Here is a 22,901-nt window from a genome sequence, read left to right as displayed (position 1 = left end):
TTCTCGACCTCGGGTTTGCTAAGACACGTTACCTTACGCCATTATGTTTATGTTTGAATTGGACATACATTTTAGTATATACATACATTCTTTAAAAGATTTTTCCTACTGACATTTCTTCCCCAGGCCAAGGCTGGGCCGGCCTGCCAAACCGGAGCCAGTGAGCTCACTCTCCTTAAAGGGCCAAGCCAGCAGCCACAAAGGTGGAGAATGTGGAAAAGCAGGAAAAACACCATTCTCATGCCTAGAAAGACAAAGCAGTACTCCTGATGGGGAGGGCAGCGCTGGGAGCAGATGACTGATAATAGCAGGAACCAACGTTACAGCCTGTGCATCAACACACAGGACGAACTTAACAAGGGCGTTCTTATGCCTATTTTGCAGATGAGGAAACAGAGGATCAAAGAGGCCGTGTGTCCCAGGTCATATGTTGAGTGGTAGTGGAGCTGGGATCCAAAACCATGTTGTTTGACTCTAAAACCGACTTTACCCCTTACACTGTTCCACCTGATGGGTCCCTGTGGTCAACAGAATATACCCCCTCACCCAAGATTCTAGCCCTGGTGGATACACCTTCATCCAGGTATTCAATCAAATTCTAATCTAGGTATTGCTTTGAAGGGATTTTGCAGATGTGATTAAAGTCCCAAATCATTTGACCTTGAGATGAGGGGCCTGACCTAATCACACGAGCCTTTTAAATCTGGGCCTAGAGGGCAGACAGGAAATCAGACAGAAAGCACAAGAAAGATTTGACACACATTCCTGGCTTGAAGATGGAGGGGTCCCGTAAGAGCCGAGGGGAGCCCCCAGTTTACAGCCAGCAAGGAAACAGGGCCTGTCTTATAATTAGGAGAAACTTGTTTCTGCCAACAACCTGACTGAGGCTGGAGGCAGATTCTTTCCAGGGTCTCCTGACATGGCCTAGTGAGGGCTTGAGTGGAGAACCCAACCATGCTATGTCAGACCCCTGACCCAAATTTGTGTTTTACGCTGCTAAGTTTGTGACAGTTTGTTACACAGTGTTACAGTCTCTGACTGGTGGTCTCGAACGCCAAGCCCGGCTGTACACCTGCCAAAGATGCCATGTCCTCAAATGCCCCTGCAGGCCTCTGAGAGGCCTAGCACAGCCACATCAGGCTCCTGAAGGCTCCGCAGGGCACTGTCCTTATCCTACAGGAGTCAGGTAAGTGCAGTGAGAAAAGGACGGGCCTTGGAATTCTAAGATTCTAAGTCCCAGCCTGCCAGGGCCTCAGTTGTCTTATCAAGGATGAACTATCAGCATGACTTGTCACTGCTGATGTTGACCTTGATTACCCAGCTGGGGCAGAGTTTGTCAGGTTTAACCTCGTAAAGTTACTTTTTCATCCCCCATTCCCATTATGGAAGGAAGTCCCTATGCACAGCCCACATGTAAGGAGTGAAAGGCATCCTGTCTTTTCATTTACTAACGAAAATGGTACTACTGGTCACACTAGCTACATTTCAAGTAATCAATAGCTGCATGAGGCTGGGGGCTACCACGTTAGACAGTGCAGCTTTATTCTAGAACATCAAATAAAAGCAAATGGTTTACCCATTTTTTTTTTTTTTTAAAGATGACCGGTAAGGGGATCTTAACCCTTGCCTTGGTGTTGTCAGCACTACGCTCTCCCAAGTGAGCTAACCGGCCATCCCTATATAGGGATCCGAACCCGTGGCCTTGGTGTTATCAGCACCACACTCTCCTGAGTGAGCCACGGGCTGGCCCTACCCATTTCTGTTTAAATGCACTCACTTTAAAAAAGGAAATCTGATTCCATACCTGTGGCAGTCTTAGCAGAAGCCCAGCACCAAACGTGGCCCAGGACGTCCAAGAGGTGGACTAGCCCAGCTCCTCCACACTGGCTCTCTCCATCCTATTACTTCTCCTCAGAAGCCCAGGGGATGAGTAGCCTCCCTGGTCCTGGTCCTCTGAACTCCAGGGTCCCTACTCCAGGAGTTCTCCATCAGTAACCAGCCAGTGCCACGGACAGCTCTGATGACTCCTGCCAGGTGTCTCCAGGTGGGGGAGCTGTAGATACGCAGCTGCCAAACCTGCCTGATAAGAATCACCAGGAGAGCTTCCTAAAAGCTTAGATTTTCCTGAGCCCCACCCAGATGTATTCTAACTAAAAATCTGGGTAGAGACAAGGTTAAAAACAGCCCAGGTGGGGCTGATAATCAGCTACGTTTGACAGTCTTGAGTCCTACCTGCAGAACGCCCGGGCTCGGCCATCCACTGGGAAAGGGCGGCACAGCTGTACGCTGGAAGTCCCTAGAGAAGCGCTGGACACTGACTCGCTTTCTAAAAGGCTGCTACCTGTTGGATGAAAACTTCTGGTCTGCCTTTTCCTAAGCTCACAGGACTTGGAGTTAGGTGCCGACAGGCCCTTTGCAGAAACTCCTTTCCTTTTCTTATTTGACCAGGAGGAAGGGAAGCCTGGTGGTTTGGTGCTTCCGGGTGTAGAACCTCATCGTTTCTTTATCTTTCTTGCCCATGTCTCTGCTCCCTTAGATCAGGGACAGAACTAGACTGCACCCCTCTGGGTTGCCACCCATTGTATCTTGGGAGCAGATAACTTGTTTCGTGAAGCCCACAGGTGGACAGAAACTATGCTCAGGATGGATTATATCTGGAGCCTCCACCGTACCAGACTTAGATGATTTAGATGATGAGATTTTGGACTTTGAGTTCATGCTGTAATGAGATGAGGTCTTCAGGGATCTTGGGGAGGGGCAGATATATTGCATTTGGGATGGATATACAACTTTAGGGGATAGAGTGCAGACTAGGCAGACAAAAGCCCCTCTCCACACAATGATGTCCACGCCCTAATCCCCAGGACCTATGACTGTTACCTAACATGGCAAAAGGGACTTTGAGGGTGTGATTAAATTAAGGGCCTTGAGATGGGGAGGGTACTCTGGATGACCCATGTGAGCCCCATCTAATCACACATGTTCTTAAGTAGAAAGCCAATGAAGTGAGCATTTTTTGAGCACCTGCTTAGACTTCCTGGATTCCAGTTAACAGCCATTTTAACTTCTCTGACCCCAAATCATCCTTTCTCTATGGATATCAGAAATAAGGCTCAGAGAGACGAACTCCCCCTAGGTCATACAGTTAAGAAACTGTGGGGCTGGAGTTCATCAGAACCCATCTGATTGCCAAACTTAACACCATCTCCTCCCATTCCCCGCTTGGCCACAATGGGCGGAACGCCCAAGGCAGACAGCTGCAGAGTCTCTCATGGCCCCCTTTTCTTCCTTTGCTTCATTCTGTGGCTTTTCATTCTGGTCAATGGCTGTCATCCTATTTCTGATGGCTCAGGGCAGCCCAGCTGCTCAGGACAGGCCAGCAGGGGGTGCTAGTGTCCAGGTGTAAAGCACGGCAGCTCCCTGCACTGCCCTAAGGGATCACCACTATCTGCATGATCTCAGTGACGAATGAAGGTCCTGGCCACCAAGGAAAAGAGCATCCCTAACAACGAGGGCACCTACTGGCCTGCTGGCCAGAGGCCCTTGGACAAAGGACGTCATCTCTGTGGCTGCAGTTTTCACAGCTGCAAAAGCAGGGGAGGAAAGGACACACCTCCGGGGGGAGTGGGGTGTTGACACAGTAATGCAAGGCAAGGCTTCTAGCACAGTTCCCCACACATAACTCAGCTGCATTTGCATTCTTTATCAAGAGACGTTTAACGATGCTCATAGAGAGTATCATTTCAGACTCTGCCCAAACCACGTAAGTACTTTTTGGGACTCGGACGTTTTGCTCCTTTTCCTCCATCCTTTATGTCTTGACCTTTAAAGTCTTTCCTCTTTACTTCAGGGCACTCCCAAGCATTCTAGCCAGCGCTCTCAAGCCCCTTATAAACTATGCCCGTGCTTGATTCACAACGCCCTCTTAGGCATGGCCTGAAAGGGGGCTCTTTTCATTTGGAAACTCCTGTGGGCCAAATGTAAATTCAAGAACATTGTGCCTTAGCTTGTGCATTTCCTGTCTTCCAACCTAAACACCAGCCAGTCCTAACATTTACTGACTGCCCATGTATGTTACTCAAGGCCCCATGCTGGATGGAGATACAGAGAAAATAAGACAGAATGGCATCACTGGAAGCCCCTCCAAGAGGGACAGAGACCCCAAAAGGTGATTTCAGAACAACTTATGTGACTATCTACAGAGATCTGCACTCGGGAAGGCGTCTAAGCCAGTTCCCAAGAACCTACCAGGGACCATCCTGTGAAGGATGAATTATCTCCACTTCACAGACTGACCTGCAAGGCAAAGGTCAGACAGGAAAGAGCAGGACCAAAACTAGACCCCAGGTGTGACTACGTTGCTGCCTCCCTTACCTTAGCAGGCAGAGGCCACGTGAAGATATCCTTTTGCACGGGCTCCAAGATGTCTGCTAAATGTAGGTCACTATGGCTGAAAAGATATCATTTCCCCCTATCCTTGCAACAGGCAGCTGCTCAGACAGTTTGGACAGTGGCCTGAGGTTTGGCAACACCAGCCCTAGCTCGTTTCTGTGACCCAATAGAACTCAGGGCTGTGACCCTGGGAATTTGACCATGACTTTACACATAATGTCTTCTTCCAGGTTCTTTTTCTTTTCAGTCATTAAATCACACACAAACAGGCCAGGAGACAAGTCAGTTATTTCACATGGTCATTCCTTTCCACTCCTGCTTCACCTGATACAGAAGAATTTTTCGGTAAAATTTCAGCTTTACAAGAATATGCAACAGAAAGAATTAGGGAACTCAGTGATCCAAAACTAGCTAAATGAGGGTTTTATTTATTTTTTGTAATGTAAAGCAGTTCCAAGAAAAGTGAAGTCACGGCTTAGGTTGCTTATTTTCAGTTCTTAGAAAAGAGCCAATTTCAGAAGGGAAGCTGCACTGCCCGAGCACACAAACCTGCCACTGTCTGGAGGGGGAGTGGGGGGTTGGGGGGTGGCGTGTGTGATTGCTGATAAACCAACTTTGATTTGGTACCAGAAAACTTAAACTTCTGAGATGTGTTTTCATTCGGTGATGTCAGGAGGAAACACTAGCTGAAACAGTGAGAGTTATTAATATTCAGAGAAACCACACAGTGCAGCTAACATGCTGAAGCAGTACACTTCCAGCAAGGAGCCATGGCTAATTTGCAGGGACTGTCAGAAAAAACACACAGCATCCTCCTTCTCCACCCCCCATCCCACACTCCTGAGATGGTTTACTGGCCAATCAACAATGTCAGCCCAACCAGCTTTTTTCAACTGGGCATTATTTACCAGAAGTTAGGCGAGGACAAACTGGGCAGGATATGGTACAGGAGGTTCTCGGCAGCACGGGTCAGTTTTCTAGCAGAAAAGCAGGTTTCAGATAAGGTAGAACCACAGTAGGGCAGACTTCAGACTGAGGTCTTGAGTCTACCACACACCCAGCTCAAGGGCTACTTTTGGGTACTCCAAAGTAATTTCGTGACAAAGTTTTAACCTAAGAATTGTATCACAGAGATCCTATGATCTGCACCACAATTAAATTTCATTGCAATCAAAAGCAACTGGTCAATGATCCTGGCCAGGGAGAGCCTAAGGAGACATCATAACTAAATGGTCTCTGAGGTCCTGGATGGGACCCTGGAACAGAAAAGGGTATCAGAAAAAAACTAAAGAAATAAAGCATAGATTTGGGTTAATAACAACATCTCAATTTTGGTTCATTAATTGTAACAAAAGCTCTACCCCTAAGATGTTAATAATAAAGGAAGCTAGGTGCAGGTATATGGGAACTTTTTGTACTTCCTTCGCAATTGTTCGGTAAATTTAAAAATTTCTTTTTTTTTTTAAAAAAAGATGACTGGTAAGGGGATCTCAATCCTTGGCTTGGTGTTGTCAGCACCATGCTCAACCAGTGAGCAAACCGGCCATCCCTATATAGGATCCGAACCCGTGGCCTTGGTGTTATCAGCACCGCACTCTACCGAGTGAGCCACGGGCCAGCCCTAAAAATTTCTTTAAAAAAAAGTGTGTGCACATATGTGCATGTGTATTTATTTTTTGGTGGCTGTCCAGTATAGGGATCAAACCCTTGACCATGGTGTTATCAGCACCACGCTCTAACCAACTGAGCTAATGGGCCAGCCTGTGTGTGTGGCTTTTAGTGATGGATGGAAGCAAGAACTTACATTGCTCCTCCCAGCAACAATGACTGGGTGCCTACCGTGTGCCCGGCACTATGTAAAAGTGATTTACACACATCTTCATTCATTTCTCACACCAGTGCTACTAGCTGGGTATGATCTGCATTATGTAGATAAGGAAACTGAAGAACAGAGGTTACATAACTTGCGCATAGTCACACAGCAAGTTTAGCAACAGATGAAGGGCTCAAATTCAGGTCTACAGGGCTGCAAAGTCCCACTAAAGCTCAGCAATATTGCCTGAAAAACCCCACACTGTGAACATAAACCGGCTTGAAACAAGCTTCATCCAGGCAACAAACCCAGATCGATAATAAAAACAATGCACACTTTCCAATTTGCCCCACCTTTAAAAGAAAATGCTACAGTTTTAAAACACAGCAAATCCAAAACACTGACAACAACCCTAAATGCTGGCGAGGACGCAGAGCAACAGGAGCTCGCATGCATTGCTGGTGGGAATGCAAATGATACAGCCTCTTTGGAAGACAGCCTGGCAGTTTCTTACGAGGCTCACCATAGGCCTATCATATGATCCAGCAATGGCACTCCTAGGCATTTAGTCCAATGAGCTGAAAACTATGTCTACACAAAACCTGTATGTGAACATTTACAGCAGCTCTATTCATATTTGTCAAAGATTGGAATCAAACAAAATGTCCTTCAATGAGTGAACTGGATAAACACACTATGGTACATCCATACAATGGAATATTATTCAGCAATAAAAAAAAAAAGCTATTAAGCTGCAAAAAAGACACAGAGGAACCTTAAACGCACAGTAAGTGAAAGAATCCAGCCTGACAAAACTACATAATGTACGATAGCCTGGAAAAGGCAAAATTATGGAGACAGTAAAAAGATCAGTGGTTACCAGGAGTTAGGGGGGCTGGAGGAATGAATAAGGGAACCACAGAAGAATTTGAGGGCAGTGAAACTATTCTGTATGATACTGTAATGGTGGATCCATGTTGTTATGCATTGGGTAAAACCCATGAAATGTACATCACAAAGCGTGACCTCTAATGTAAACTATGGACTTTAGTTAATGACTGCATCAATGTTGGCTCATCAGTTATAACAAATGTATCACATTTATAAAAGATATTAATAACAGGAGAAACTGGGAGAGTGGGATTTGAGTGTGGAGTATATGGACACTCTGTATTTTCTGCTCAACTCTTCCATAAACCTAAAACTGCTCTATAAAATAAAGTCTACTAAAAAAAAATAGTAATACAGCACATAAAGAAAATTTATTACTGGCAGAATATCAATAATCCAGGCAAAACTCTCCAGCAATGTCAGAACATAATCTGACCTCCTCAATATTTACAATCTAAAGAAAAACCAGGCATGGGTAATAAGCAGAGGAGAAACCTAACGTTCAATACAATCACAACAAAAAATCATTCCATACAGAAACATGTAAGAACTCTAATCCAGGAGGCTGCTCCCTTGCAGTGTCTCGCCAAAAGTTATGAAGCAGAAGTTTAGTGAATGCCTGAAAGTCATTCCCAATCTTAATTTTTAAATTTCAACAAGGTATTCTAAAAATGTCTCAATGTCTCTGAGTGAAGGAAGAAGGTAGGATCTTCCATATCTAAGGAAAATGGACCTTAAATGTTTGAGTGGTGTCCAAAGCAGGAAGAAAGCTGAATCTTTGAGGGGCCACTTGTGCCTGCCGTCAGAAAATGCCGTTTGATTACAAGCTGGATAAGGAAGTTGATAAAGATGACGTAGAGCCATGATGTCATTCCTTTTTTACGCAGTGTGTTTTCCTCCCCATGACGACACTTAAATCACCCTGGGCAATGACTGAGATTCGAATTTTGCATCGTAAAACAGGGCAGTAATGGAAAAAGTATCATTGCTCGTAAAATTTGGAAAATGCAACATGAGATTTCTGTGTGCTTTAGAGAGAGACAGAATTAACACACACAAACCAAAAAGGAAAAAAGAACACAGCATCTGCTTTTCATCAGCAAACAGTCAAAGCAAGGAGTGGTGGAGGATGTGTTAACTGAAGGATCCCAGCATTTAAAAATTCCTACATCCAGACTCCTTGGTCAATCATAGCGAAGCTCTCTGAGGAACTTTTGAGAATGCATTGAACGATGTCCATGAAATCCACATGGTTATAAGAAACTAAATTGTTTCAGAATTTCAGTTGTTTTAAAGGACGGTTCTGACATTATCTAGGGAATATTCCTGTGTAAGTCTTCTACTTCCAGCTCCCACATGCTTTCATGGATGGGATTATCAGAAAGATCTGTCATCTTCACAGCCTGTAGGCAGGGCTCAGGGCTGCAGGCCTGAACCACTCCCATTACCATCACATACGTCCCTAGAAAAGAAAGAAAAGCCTGTTGTAATGTTCATGGTCATGATGCTCATGTTAAAAAGTGTGAGGGGTGGAGAGCAGAGACCCGGTCCTTCCCAGAGTTTAACTTGATCAGAGAGGGAAATTGAAGAAAGAAAAACATTCAGATTGTAAATATCAAAATGCAAGGCACTCAGGGACCAGGATATATACATATTGTAACAATTTATGTTTTTGGTGGCTGGCTGGTACAGGGATTGAACCCTTGACCGTGGTGTGATCAAGCACAACACTCTAACCAAGTGAGCTGATCTGCCAGCCCCAACAAGTTCAACATTTAACCTGGAGGATGATGACATCTTTATCTTCTCTTGTTTCTGGTTTTAATATATTCAACAAAATCATCATGCACAATGTAGTCATGCCCAAAGAATGGAAGAAATGCACATCAGGGTATGAGTTAAAACAAGACAGATTGTTCTAAGGCAGGGCAGAAAACCCAAGCTTTTCTCTAATCCTTATTCATTGCTCCATGCCAGAGAATGTGCATAAGACAGGTCCTCTTTCTGTAAAGACACTCCCTGACAGCCCAAAAGCAAATCCAATTTTCACTTGATGTTGCTGAAACAGCTGGACAGGCAGCAGCAGCACCCCCACTGCCTCATGCTGCCCCATGGTTCCAACCACCGGGACCATTTCCTACCACCTCCCAGCTTTATCCCGACCACCGCTGGGCACACATAAGCAAATCAACGAAAGGGCAGGCTGCCATCAAGATGATCTAAAATGACATATTAACCACGACTCTCTTCTCATTCCCTTGAGGAAGTGACTCTCCTTCAAAGCAAAACTTGGCCAGTCTTAACCACACAAAACTTCATTGTGTAAAAAAAAAACCCAAACACAGCAGGAAGCACAGGCACACTGCCAGCCCCCACTGCATGCCCCTGCCAGGCTGCTTTAATTGCACTGCTTCCAATGTCAGGGCTTTGACTGAAGGAAGCCGGCAAGCTGTGTCTGACTTTCTGTTGTTCAACCCCTGGCAGGATGTACTAAGGATTCTCTGAACCCATCTCCAGGTCTACCTGGGTCCCTCAGTGACTGAGGCTTGTTCTAAAAATGCACTTGCCATACCTTCTGAATGGCCCTAAAGTGCTGGTAGATATGGAACCCTCGGGAGCAGAGGGACTGAAGACCTGGGAAAGGAAGAACAGACCCAGGGAGATCCCAACCAGGAAAGGTGAACAGGAGATCTACTGGGATGGCATCCACAACTAACGTATGAGCTCAAAGGCGCTAGATGAGCCACACTGGTGACTAGTCCTGTTCATGCTACCCACACCCTCTCCCAGCAGAAAGCAGCTCTCCACGCTGTCTCCCTTTGTCCTTCCCCCCACAACCCCTCCCTTTGGTCAAGCCTTGACAACGTCAATGGCTCCAGCTGGTCTTCTTCACAGCTTCTTTGTCTTTGTAGCCACCCCTGCTGCCATGCGGCTGCAGTCATCGTTCTCAAACGCAGCTCCTGCCTCCAGAACCTCACTGGTCCCAGTGCAGTCTAGGTGATCATTTCTCATTTCCCCCTGTAGACTGGAAGCAACTGGGGGACAGGGAGAGGTTCTGACGCAACTCTATCTGCAGCATGTGAGGTTCATGGAAACAAACTGCTGGATGTTCCAGAGAAGCAAGCAACAGAGGAACTGCACCGATGCGGGGAGTACGGCTCAAGGCCACCTACAGCAGGCATGTCCTTCCACAGAATGTGGCTGAGGCCATCAGGATGGAACCCTCCCCAAAGGCACCGGGCTCTCCCACCTCCAAGGCTTTGCACATACTGCTCCATGGAGCAGGACAATCTCCTGTCACTGCACACCAACATAGGGTGAACGACTGTCCCAGTTTTAACACTGCAAGTACTGCATCCCAGGAGGGTTGGTCCTTATCCCTTCAGGGCTGCTTCCTCCTCCTCCTGATCCATCGAGGCTGGATCAGTTTTCCCTCTTCTGTGGCAACTTCTGCATTCAACTCCAGACGGACCAAAAAGCCCGATGAGAACAAAAGCAACCATCTTATGCTCTGCAGCTGGAGACCTTCTAAGGAAGCTTGAGAGGTTAATGGTCACAGTACCAATAACATACCCAGCAACAGCTAATTCACTGGGCACTTTCATGGTGCAGGGACTTTTCTAAGCACGTCACAAACATCAACTCTGCAATTCTCACAACTGTACAAGGCAGGTACAATGAGCACCTCCATTAAAAAAAAAAAAAAAAAAAAAAAAAGCCTGGCTGATTATTTCAGTGGTTGGAGCGTGATGCTGATAACACCAAGTCCAGGGTTTGATCCCTGTACTGGCCAGCCACTAAAAAAAAAAAAAAGAATGTCCCTTCTCTGTGCCATGGCACCCTCTGCTCATGCCTACAATATTTGTATTTTATTTGATTGCTTACTTCCCTGGCTCTCTGTCTGAAGTCAGTGACTGGGTTTTGACAAGCTAGACTTAGCGCATTAATTCACAAGAGGAAATGACATGGCCCCTGCCGGTAGGCATTCAAACCAGTGACTAAGTCAGACAGGTGCCAGGCTTATGCTAGGGCTGGGACCAAACTTGGGAGACTGCCCACACCTGCCCTTAAGGGGCTTTGCCTGGAGACCAAGACATCAAGCAGCATGGGCTAAGGGTTGGCGAACTTTTTCTGTAAAAGGCCAGAAGTAAATATTTAGACTTTGTGGGTCACAGGGTCTCTGGTGCAACTACTCAACCCTGTGGATATAGGGGACAGCAGCCCCAGTTGTTTACGTAAATTATGACTATGTTCCAATAAAACTACATATAGACACTGACATTTGAATTTCATATACTTTTTACATGTCATGATTTTTTTCAATCACTCATGAATGTAAAAACCATTGTAGTTCACGGGCCACATCAAAAGAGGCAGGAGCCTGGAATCTGCCAATCCTGTGCTAGACTAAAGCTGGAGCCAAAGGCAGAAAGAAGAGGCTGAAGAACAGGGCAAGGGGTGGGTGGGGTGGGAAGGGAACAGGATCATGTTACAGTAAATAACAAGAGTCACAATGTTTTGAACTCTCACTACAAGCCAGGCCATTACTCACTCACTCAATCCATACAACAGGCAGGAATTATTAGCCCCTTTTTACAGAAGGAGTATGTAGTGGATTAAATTATGTCCCCAAAACTCATTGAAGCTTGAATTGTGTCCCCCAAGTTCTTTGTATTAGAAACTTAGCCCCGACTGTGACTGTTAAGAGGGTGGGAAATCCTATTATGGTAATTGAAGGGTGGGGCCTTGAAGAGGTGATTGGATTGTAGGACTGTGCAGTAGTGAATGGATTAAAAATGGTGGTCAGGGGTGTGGTTCTGAGGGCTTTAAAAGAAGAGGAGAGTCTTTCTCTCTGCTCTCTCTGCTTCTAAGTTGCAATGTGAGACCCCTGGGTCACTGTCACCACCACCAGATGGACTTCAGACTTCCCAGCCTCAGATACTATAAGCAATAAATTTCGTTTTTCTTTATAAATCACCCAATCTCAGGTATTCTGTTATAGCAACACAAAATGGACTAATATACAGTACGAGCCAAGAAAGGTTAAGAAAAGTGCTCCAGGCAGCTCAGCTGGGAAGGGGTGAAATCAGGAATTCAACAAGTCTGAATTCAAAGCAGCCCAGGCCAGACCACCAAACTATCCTGCCTCTAGTTAGAATCCAAGATTCTCTGACCAGGAAGAGCCCTTAGGGATGAAGTGACCTTGGCCTGATTTCACAAGGGGAGGGAGGTGAGGAGACGGAAGACCCACTGACCTTTTCAGCTTAGACCTCACATCCTCCAGAAGCCTCCCTGGGCCACCCCTGTAGCACGCTGTCTATACCCCTGGTGGGTCTTGTCTACTGGAATCTCGGCTGCAACCCAGAACCTCATATGGGGCCTGCTGTGTAGCAGATGCTCAGTTAACATCCCAGGGAATGAGTGAGATGAGATCTTGGGTGTCCGATTCCTGTCACTCAAAACAACTAGTTCTTGGAGCAACTATGTGTCAGGCACTGGGCTAGATGCTGAGGATACAGTTAGAACCACACAGACCCCACCCTCCTATAGCTCAGAGTCTGCCCCAGCAGGATGTTCACAAAGTGAGGCCCCAGACCAGCAGCACCAGCAGCACCTGGGTGCTGGTTAGAAATGCAAATTCTCAGCCCCACCTCGACCTTGTGACTCAGAAACCCTGAGGTTGAGCCCAGCCATCTGACCTTTAACAAGCTCTCCAGGTGAGTCTGATGCACTCTCAAGTATGAGCACCAGTGGTTTAAGAGAAGCAGACATTAGTCAACTACAGCCTAAGACAACGGGTCCACAAAGGAGAAGTACAGTAGGGCTTCCCCGAGGAAGGCACACTTGTGAGAGGGCTTGTGACACAGATGCCACGGGTCACTCCCCGGGAGATTCCAACTAGGAGGGCTGGGGGAGTCTCAGCAACCTGTATTTTTTAAAGCTGGTTGCAGGTGATGCTTATCTTCACAACTGTTTGGGAGACGAGTTGGGACGCGAGGAAGGGTATCTAGCGGAGGACCGGACAGAGCAAAGGTCCGGGGGTGGGACATTCACGACCCCGCCAGGGCGATACCAAGAGTGTCAAGGCCGGGTCCGAATCTGGCCTCGGCAACTTCCCGGCGGACAGGAGGAAAAAAGGGGGCCCGGCGAGGCCGCGGCATTACCTGGGGCGAGACAGGGCCGCCCGCGCGGCACCCGCTCCAGGCCGCGCACTGAGAAGGCCCCGCTCGGGTCCCGCAGCCGCGCCTCGCCGCCGCCCGCCGCCACCACCGTGCCCTGCATCCACACGGCCGCCAGCTCCAGCGGCTCGCGGTCCGCCGCCGCCCGCGACAGCCGCCACGCTCCCGGGACGCCCTCCACGTCGCGCCGCAGCTGCTCCGCCAGCACCTTGAGCGGCGGCGACCGCGGCATCCGCAAGGCCGCCGAGCCGCCAGCAGAAAAGGAACCCGCGGAAGCCGCCATGCTGTCCCGCCGCCGCTTTTCCCGCCAACTTTGAAGGGCAGCGACACCCGGCCCGCGACCACCAATGAGGAGCGCGCCGTCAGACCCGGCCAATGGTCGGCGCCGGAAGGCGGGGCCGCCGGGACGAGCGTCCCTCTAGTCTCCAGCAGTGCGCATGCGTACGTAAAGTAAACAAACGCCCCCCAAACTAGGAATGAATGGATGAAGTGAATTAAATGAGAGAATAAGTAAAGGCAGGGAGGTAAAGAGCTCCCTCTTTCAAAGCATCTCAAAATTTGGCGCGCAAGCAAACCACCTGGAGAATGTGATTATTCATCTTTATATCGCCTTGCATAATGCAATACTCTCAGGTTAGTAAATACTAGTAAATACTGAAATGAAGAGCCCGTGTTTACAGCGAGTGGTTAAGAATAGAGTCATGAGATAAGGCTGGGAAAGGGGATGGGAACAGCTAGTAAAATAGCCCTTTCTTTTATTGTCTTTATTTACATTATATTTTAATAACATTATAAAACAATTTAAAAGTTAAGAAAATATATTACTATATTTTTTTCCACCAAAGAAATGCACATTCATCGTAGAAAATATAGAAAGGGAAAATCTAGAATAAGAAAAAATAATTGTAAAAAGTTCAGAGATATCCACCATTAACTTTTGATTGTATTAGCTTCTGGGTTTTAATATATATATGTATGTATTTTTGATATACACAAATATTGTTTTGTATTTTTTTTAGTTTTTTGATTTTTGTGTATGTTGTTTTTACTTAATAATGACATCTTCCCATATCAACAAACATTCATCCACTTCCCCTTGAATGACTGCATAATATTCTATTTGTTTCTTTACATATTTAGCCAATATTTTAGATTTGGACATTAAGGCTATTTCCAGTTTTTCACTTTATAAATACCGCCACTGTGGATCTAGTTAAAGCTAAATGTTCATGTACATCTTTCCGATAAGATTCCTAGAAACTGCTCCCTAAAAATTGGATGCTCTCAATTAGCAAAATCTGCAAATTCTAAATCAGGCAACCCTTAGAGTCAAGACCAGTTTTTAAGAGACTTTGTACTCCCAGGGCCTCTTGCAATACCAGGCATTCAGAGAGTATTCAGGGAGAGCTTAGTTTTTTTAAAGGAGCTAAGACATATTGAGCCAGGTCCTGTCCTAAGAACTTTGTAAGGAGTATCCCATCTGTCCCCCAGAACCTGTAAAGACTCTGTTCTACACAGGTGAAGAAACTGAGGCTCATGGAAGCTAGGCAGTTTTCCCAAGGCCTCTCTAGCAGTAGCATTTAGGGGGTATTAGCCTCTACTCCTCAACCCTGAGCTGTAGAATAACCAGGCTCCTGGCTGAGAAAGGAGCAAGAACATTAAGCAAGAGAGAATGCAACCCCTTCGTGCCTGATGGGTCCCCATTGGCCTTCCCCAAGGCACCCAAAAGCCAGAGAGGTGATGGGGAAGGGAGTTGGGGTGAAGGCAGAGGCTCCCAGGTCTCTTGTCTGAGCCTGGGAATTCCCCACCATTCTCTTGGCCTCCAGATTACCCTGCCCTCCAGCCCTACATCATGTTGCTGGCAGAGTGATGTTCCCAAAACACAAGTCTGAGCATATCAGCACTAGGTTAATATCCTCCTGATGGTGTAATTCACACACCAGTAATGTGAGCATTCCAGGCAGAGAGAACTGCACATGGAGGGCCCTGAGAGGGCAGAGAAAGCAGGAAGCATGTAGCAAACTGCCAGTGTTTTAGAATGGCTGAGACACGAGGTGGAAATGGAGGAGGAGTGGGGATAGGTGAGGCTGTGCCTACCTAACCTCATTTCTTATCCCCGTTTTACAGATGATAAAACTGAGATTCAGGCCAATGATAAGCCTGAGGCCACATGGCTCATAAGTGGTAGAGCCAGAACCTAAATCCAGTGTCTGGAGACATTTTTCATGTCTTCATGAAACATCATGCTCCTTGATCCCCAGGCTCCATTCCACTGTCCACCTGATCACCTACCTCCTCCTGCCAAAGATGCCCCCGGACCTTTGCTCATGCTATTCTCTGCCTGACATGCCTCCCCCGATCTCTCTCAGTGGAAACCTGGCTCAGTCATCAAGTGCCTGCCCACCACCAAGACCTCTCTGCAGGGAGTTGTTCTTAAGCCCCACAGCCGGAATTAACCCTCCCTTCCAGACCAGTTTGCTGATGCCCCGAATCCAGGGTTTCTCTACCTCAGCCCTATTGACATTGTGGGCTCTGTATTAGTCTGTTTTCTGTTGCTTATAACAAAATACCTGAAACTGTGTAATTTATAAAGAAAGAAAATTTATTTCTTACAATTTTGGAGATTGGGTAGTCCACGATCCAGGGGGCACATCTGGTGAGGGCCTTCTGGGTGGCAATGAAGGGTGTCACATGGTGAGGAATGGCATGATCAAGAAAGCTAACCTTCTCACTGTTCTCCTTATAAAGCCATAGGAACCACCCCTAGGACAACTAATTACTCCATGAATGGATTAATCCGTTCAGGAGGGCACAGTCCTTATGATCCAATCACCTCTCACAGGCCCCACCTTTCAAATACCATAACTGGTTTCCCACCCTCTTATCACTGTTACAACCGAGGTCAAGTTTCTAATACATGAACTTTAGGGGGACATTTTTGACCCATAGCAGGCTGGATAATCCTTTGTTGTAAGGGGCTATCCTATGTGCATTGAAGGATGTTGAACAGTTTCCTTGCCCCCACCCACTAGATGCCACGGGCACCACCTGTCAAGTTGTGACAACCAAAAAATGTCTTCAGACATTGCCAATGTCCCCTGGGGGGATGAATCACCCCTGTTGAGAACTGCTGCCATCAGCTACAATACTCACTGCTCTCTATCTAGAACCACATATACTTGAGTCTGTGTCTATCTTACCAGCAAGGCCAGAGGTTTCAAACTCAGAAACCACCAGCAGCCAGGAAGGTAACTTTGGTGTAGCAGTGACAAACTGGCCTTCCAGTGTCCTGGCTAAAGCAGCCAATCACACTCAGCAAGTGGTTGCCACATGGGAACATGGGCCCACTGTTCACAGATCTGATTTATCAAGACATAAATCTCCATGTTTAAAAAAAAATGTTAGTGGGCCGGCCCGTGGCTCACTCGGTAGAGTGCGGTGCTGATAACACCAAGGCCCCGGGTTCGGATCCCATATACGGATGGCCGGTTCGCTCACTGGCTGAGCGTGGTGCTCACAACACCAAGTCAAGGGTTAAGATCCCCTTACCGGTCATCTTTTAAAAAAAAAATAAAAAAAAAAAAATAAAATAAATAAAAAAAAAAAAATGTTAGCAATGAATGCAACTATAGAACAAACAAACAAAAATAGACCATGTGCCCCTGAAAGTCATCTGTGGGCTGACTCTGCCTGTGGGCAGCCAGTCTGCAAACTCTGTCTTTAGAATGTGAGTTCTCTTGACACCAGCGTGGCTTGTGTGCTAACTAATACAGAGCTCCTTGGAACCTCCTGCAAAATCTTCAGGGAGCTATAGCATTTCACCAGCTCCAGGAGTTACAGAATCAGCATCTTAAATTACTGTCATGAGCAGAGAACTAGGATCTGTCAACACACACTTGGTGAGCCTCCCCCTCCCTCTCGCCCCCTCAACCCCCTACCCTCACCCCCAGGCCTGAAACAACCCCTTGTGCAGGCTTCCTGGGCCCCACCTTCTGAGGGAGATCAAAGGCCCTTGGGAGGGGGTTTCCTGCCACCTGCTCCAATGGGGACAGAGGTAAGGCCAGAGGGATTATGGGCCTTGGCTTCACACGCAATCTGCCCATTCACAAGTTCCCGGGCAGGTCATGCCAAAAATGCTCTGGTTGCCAGGAACAAAGACCAAACCCTATTGTCTCAAGAAAAGGGGGTTGTTCTGGAAGGGTATACACACAGTGACACCTTCTAAATAGCAATAGCGGTCATTAACTGAGTTCTTACTATATGCCAAGCACCAGTCCAGACACTTCATGTGCAGAGACTCAGTTATTCCTCACAACAACCCTAAGAAGCAGGTGCTTTCCTTAAGCCCATTTTAGAGATGAGGAAATTGAGACTTGGACAGGTTATGCGACCTGCTCAAGACCACACAGCTCGTAAAAAGTAGGCCAGGGACCAACCCCCACCTTGAACAAAGGGCCCAAGTGTCTTTCAATAACCAGGCCCCCAGCTGGGGGAGGGGGTCTTCACCTAAAGTCAACCAACAGACTCTGGCTCTTGCTCACTATACTGGATTGTCACCAGGAAAGAATTCCCTGGGGAACCTTTTTTTTTAAATACAAGTTTTATGAACAAAGCAAACCTTAAGCTTTAGTTAATGAAATGCCTGCTCAAGTATGCAGTGTACAACAGGGCAACTTACTTTGAAATGCAACATAAAGTAAGTGGATTGATGGGTGGACAGAGGGAGGGACAGGCGATGAGATCTGTGATAAGGCAGGTAGAGGAAATGTTCACTGTGGAATCTGTATGGTGGGCACAGACGTGTTCACGGCACAAATCTTTCACTAATGCAATATCCGGGATAACTATAGGTTTCAGAGCCCCACCCCAGCTTCCTGCATCAGAATTTCTTGGGGTGGGACTCTAGAGTGATTCTGAGGCCCAGCCCACTTGTTGCTAACCGTCCCCCTGCCCCCGCCCCAAGTGACAAGCAGGCTTCCTGTTCTCTCATTCGCAGAATATCAACAGAAGGTCACTGGACAAACTGATGCTTCTTGGCCTCTGGCGCCCCTTTTCCCCGACTCCACGCCAAAGCATGGGGTCCTCCTTTCCACAGTCTCCAGCTGTGGAAGTGCAGGCCCAGGACTGGGCTCACGAGACATTGGGTAGGACAAGGTGAAGTCACATGCCTCAATGTATGATGACCAACATTCCCAGGCCCTTACACCATGGTGATGTCTGCTCTCCACTAAACACTGCTGTGGTCTCAATGTCTGTGTCCTCTTCCCCCCACCCCCCCATTCATATATTGAAACCTAATTCCCAATGCAATAGGATTAGAAGGTGGGGCCTTTGGGAGGTGATTAAGTCACCAGGGTGGAGCCTTCATGAATGGGATTAGTGCCCTATAAAAGAGACCCCCAGAGAGCTCCTTTGCCCCTTCCACCATGTTAGGACACAGCAAGAAAGCACCCTCTATGAACCAGAACACAAGTCTTCACCAGACACTGAATCTGCCAGCACCTTGATCATGGACTTCCCAGCCTCCAAAATATGAACAATAAATTTCTGTTATTTATAAGTTACGTGGTCTAAGGTATTTTCTTATAGCAGCCCAAATGGACTAAGACATACACTCAAGGTGGCCAGCTTTATTTCCATCTTCCTGGAGGAGCTCCTAAGCATAACCCACATCTTGGAAATACAAGCTGACCTTTCAGGCTACTAGTAATAATAACAGTAACTGCTTCCACTCCTACTGCTACAGGCCAGGCATAGTGACAGCTGTTATGCCTCACGGTGCCAGCTGTTTTATCAGCTCATTTCATCCACAAACCCCTGCCAGGGACCTACTTCCACCCTCACTTTACAGATGAGGAAACGGGCTCAAAAAGGCACTAAGCCTACAGTAATCAAACCTTTGCGATTTGACTGGCATAAGGAGAGACATATATAGAAATAAGTGTGTGCATCTATGGTCAATTGCTTCTTGACATGGTCAGTAAGATCATTCAGAGGGGAAAGAAGAGATGTTTAACAAACGATGCTGGAACCATAAGCAAAAGAAGGAGGCTGGACCTTCACCTTGAACATTTTAAAAATGGATCAAAGACCTAAATGTTAAGAACTAAAACTGTAAAACTCGTAGAAGAAGACATAAGGGTAAATCTTCATGACCTAGGGCTTGGCATGGATTCTTAGAGATGACAGCCAAAGCACAAGCAACAAAGGAAAAAAATAAATTGGACTTTATAAATCAAAAACCTTTATGCATCAAGGGACAGGATCAAAAAAGTGAAAAGACAACCTACAGAATGGGAGAAAATATTTGCAAATCTTATATCTGATGAGAGTCTAGTATCCAGATTACATAAAGAACGTGTGTAACTCAATGACAAAAACACAACAACCCAGTTTAAAAATAAACAAAGAACTTGAATAGACATTTCTCCAAAGAAGGTATACGAATGGCCAATAAGATCAGTGTCATTAGTCACCGGGCAAATGCAAAAAAGCATGAAGCTGCAATTTGAGTCTGGGTCTGTCTGACTCCAGAGGCCTGAGTTCCTGGATCTGCTCCCTTTCTCTCCCAACATGTGCCTACACCTTCTAAGGGCCAGTCCTGGGAGGCAGTTGGACCTCCTGGGGTTGGCATGGCAATGGTGGGGCTGGAGATGAGAACCAGTCTTGGTCAAATCTGAAAACTTGATGGCCAGCATCCCTAAACAGACAGTCCTGGTCTGTTTGGGGTTGCTGCTGAATCTCAGAACAATGCCTGGGACATAGCTGTTCAATGCATAGTTGCTGAATGAATGAATGAATGAATGGCAAACTTATGGCTCACAGATTAGTGAGTAGGAGGTTCACTGGGGCGTGCTCTTGGAGGCAGCCCCTGCGAGGGAGCGAGGACAGCAGGACCCAGCAGAGGGACTAAGCTGCAGTGCAGTCGCAGCAAAGACCTCAGCCACCCCTTGGGAAGTCTTGGAGCTGAAACAGCCTGGCAGAGTTGTCCTACCTGGGGAGATGGGGGCTGGGCCTTTGTATTCCATATTGGCCAATCACTGGAGGTGGGCTACTCCCTGGGAAGGTGGGAGTGAGTAGGAGCCATTCCCAGAGAGGGACTCAGTTGGGCACTGTCAGCCACCAACTCTCCCACCAGCCCAGAAGGGAGATCCAGGCACACAGCAGTGTTCACTCCAGCACGCAGTTGGTCTCCTCTCTTTGCTGCTCAGTTCAACTCAGCTGCATTTAATTCCCACCAACATGCATTCATTCATTCAATAAACACATAACAGGCACCTACTACACGCTGGGCACTATGCTGGCCCCCATGGCTATGGAGATGTACAAGGCAGACTCAGCCCCTACTAAAAAGGAGCATCAGTCAAGTGGCAGGGACAGACACAGAAACAGACACTACAAGATCATCTCTCTGCCTTCATCTCTTCCTTTCCCTCCCTCCTTCCCTCTACTCCAACCCCACTCACCTTCCTGCTGTTCCTCAAACATGCCAGGAATCCCGCTGCCTCAGGACCTTTGCTCATACTGAATCTTTGAAATCTACTGTGTATTTGATATGACAGCCCATCTCAATTTATACTAGCCACAATTCAAGTGCTCAACGGCTTCATGTGGCCAGTGGCTATGGTATTAGACCACACAACTTTGAGTAGGGGAAGGAAGGGTCCTCTTGTCTGTCAGCTACAGGGCCCTGGGCATGAATGAATTATCCACATTTTCCTCAACTTTTCAATAAACCACCAAGAAGTACACCTGCTCCATTCCTGGCAGAACTGTGAACTCCCTGGTCTGTTTGCAGCCCCGCACGTCCCTGTCATTTTTAATTTCATTCAAAAGGTTAGCTTTTATCGAGCATTTACTATGTGCCTGGCACTGTTCTGAGCCTTTGCATACTTTACCTCATTTAGACTGCTTGATGACCCTTTATGGTAGGCACAATTGTGCACATTTTACAGATAAAGGAACTGAGGTTCAGAGAGATCAAGGAAAGTGCTCAAAATCGTACAGCTCCCAAGAGGAAGATCCCGATGTGAAACCAGGCAGGCTGTCTGCAAATCGTGTGTTTCTAACTCCTACACTCATTCAACAAACACTGGCCACTAGAATCAAGGTGGAGGTACACAGGGCTGGCAAGTCAGGAGCCTGGGGGCCAAGTCTTTCTCTGCTACTGCCTGGCTGGCTGGCAAGACTGGTGCTACCAGTGCTGGTTTGAACAAGACCTGTCCCCTGCTGAGCCTCAGTTTCCCCTTCTGTGGAATAAAGGGGCTGGGCCTGTTAGCCATCCTAACTCATGGCTTTTCTACAGATAGGACCTTTGTCTGCAGCCAGACTTGACAATAAATTCCCCAGGAGTCCAACCTCTGGCTCCAGAAAGCATGACTAAGGAAATCATCACACTTCACCTCTTGTAACAGCCCTGGCTGATGGCCCCCTTGCTGCAGGTAAAAACACGGCTAAAACATTGGTGAAATAAAATCCAACTCCCTAAAAGCAAAAGGCGAAGTTTACTGGGCACTTATTCTGTGCCTTACATATCTCATTTCATCCTTACAATAACCCAATGAGGTGGGCACTGTTATTATACCCATTTTACAGAAGTGGAAGACTGAGGTCCAAAGAGGTTTAACTTACCCAGGGTCAAACAGAGCAGATTCACATATACTTACCACATGAACCAGTGTTCCCACTCCTGGGCATCTTACCCTAGAGAAATGAATACTTAGGTTCATACAAAAACCTGTATGAGGATGTTTATAGCAGTCTATTCATAACCTCCCCAAACTGGAGACAACCCAGATGCCATCCAACAGGTGAGTGGGGAAAAAAACCATGGTACATCCACACTGTGAACTATTCAGCAATGAAAAGGAATGGCCTACTGATATACATGGCAACTTGGATGAATATCAAATACGTTATGCTGAGCAAAGGAAGCCAGACGGAAGAGTTCACCTACTACAGAATTCCATTTATAGGACATTCTGGAATGGCTAATACCATAGGGACAGAAAACAGATCTGTGGTTGCCAGGGGCTGGGAGTGGGGGTGGGAATGACAACACAGGGGTAGTGAGAGGGAACTTTTTGGGGTGATGGAATTATTTTGTATACTGGTTGGTGGTGGGTACATGAATCTCTACTGTGTTAAAATTTATAGAACTGCACAGACACACGCGTGCACACACACAGACCCAGAGCAGAAGCCCAGCTCCAGGCTAGGTGACTGTGCAAGTGGCACAGGCTGTCTGTTGCAGGCTGCAGCCCATTTCCTCTTCAGGGGGCTCAGCCTAGGAGACCCCAGAAAGTCCTATGGTGCTGTAAGTTCTACTGCTTAAAAACTACCAGGGAGAGTGGGGAATGGGGGTGACTGCTTAATGGATACAGGGCTTCCTTTGGGGATGATGAAATGCTTTGGAACTAGACAGAGGTGGTAGTTGCATAACACTGGGAATGCACTAAATACCACTGAATTGTTCATACTGGTTAATTTTACATCACATGAATTTCACTTCAATTTTCTAAAAAATGGTTCAAACCTGAAAAACAAAAATCTGGGGATAGCTGTCCCCTATATCTACCCAAAGGAATCCAGGCCTCAGAGAGGTTAAGTAACTTACCCAAGGCCAC

The 22,901-nt window shown here is 46.8% G+C and overlaps 1 protein-coding gene across 1 annotated transcript; it reads right to left on the bottom strand.

Moving 5' to 3' along the window:
- Window positions 1-8,409: 8,409 nt before the first annotated feature.
- Window positions 8,410-13,561, bottom strand: RMI2 (RecQ mediated genome instability 2). Its single transcript, XM_063098684.1, has 2 exons — window positions 13,261-13,561; window positions 8,410-8,558 (listed from the first exon to the last, which is right to left on the bottom strand). Exons 1-2 carry the CDS (start codon window positions 13,556-13,558, stop codon window positions 8,410-8,412), a joined length of 447 nt encoding a protein of 148 aa, XP_062954754.1. The 5' UTR covers window positions 13,559-13,561.
- Window positions 13,562-22,901: the final 9,340 nt, after the last annotated feature.

Source organism: Cynocephalus volans, chromosome 6, assembly GCF_027409185.1.
Source record: "Cynocephalus volans isolate mCynVol1 chromosome 6, mCynVol1.pri, whole genome shotgun sequence".
Lineage (NCBI taxonomy): Eukaryota > Metazoa > Chordata > Mammalia > Dermoptera > Cynocephalidae > Cynocephalus > Cynocephalus volans.
This window is presented reverse-complemented; position numbering and strand designations above follow the sequence as displayed.

Coding starts and splice junctions, on each gene's coding strand:
- RMI2 (XM_063098684.1), bottom strand. CDS start 13,558: ATGGCGGCTTCCGCGGGTTCCTTTTCTGCTGGCGGCTCGGCGGCCTTG. Junction 8,559..13,260: donor GCGGCCCTGTCTCGCCCCAG/GTAATGCCGCGG, acceptor TTTCTTTTCTAG/GGACGTATGTGATGGTAATG.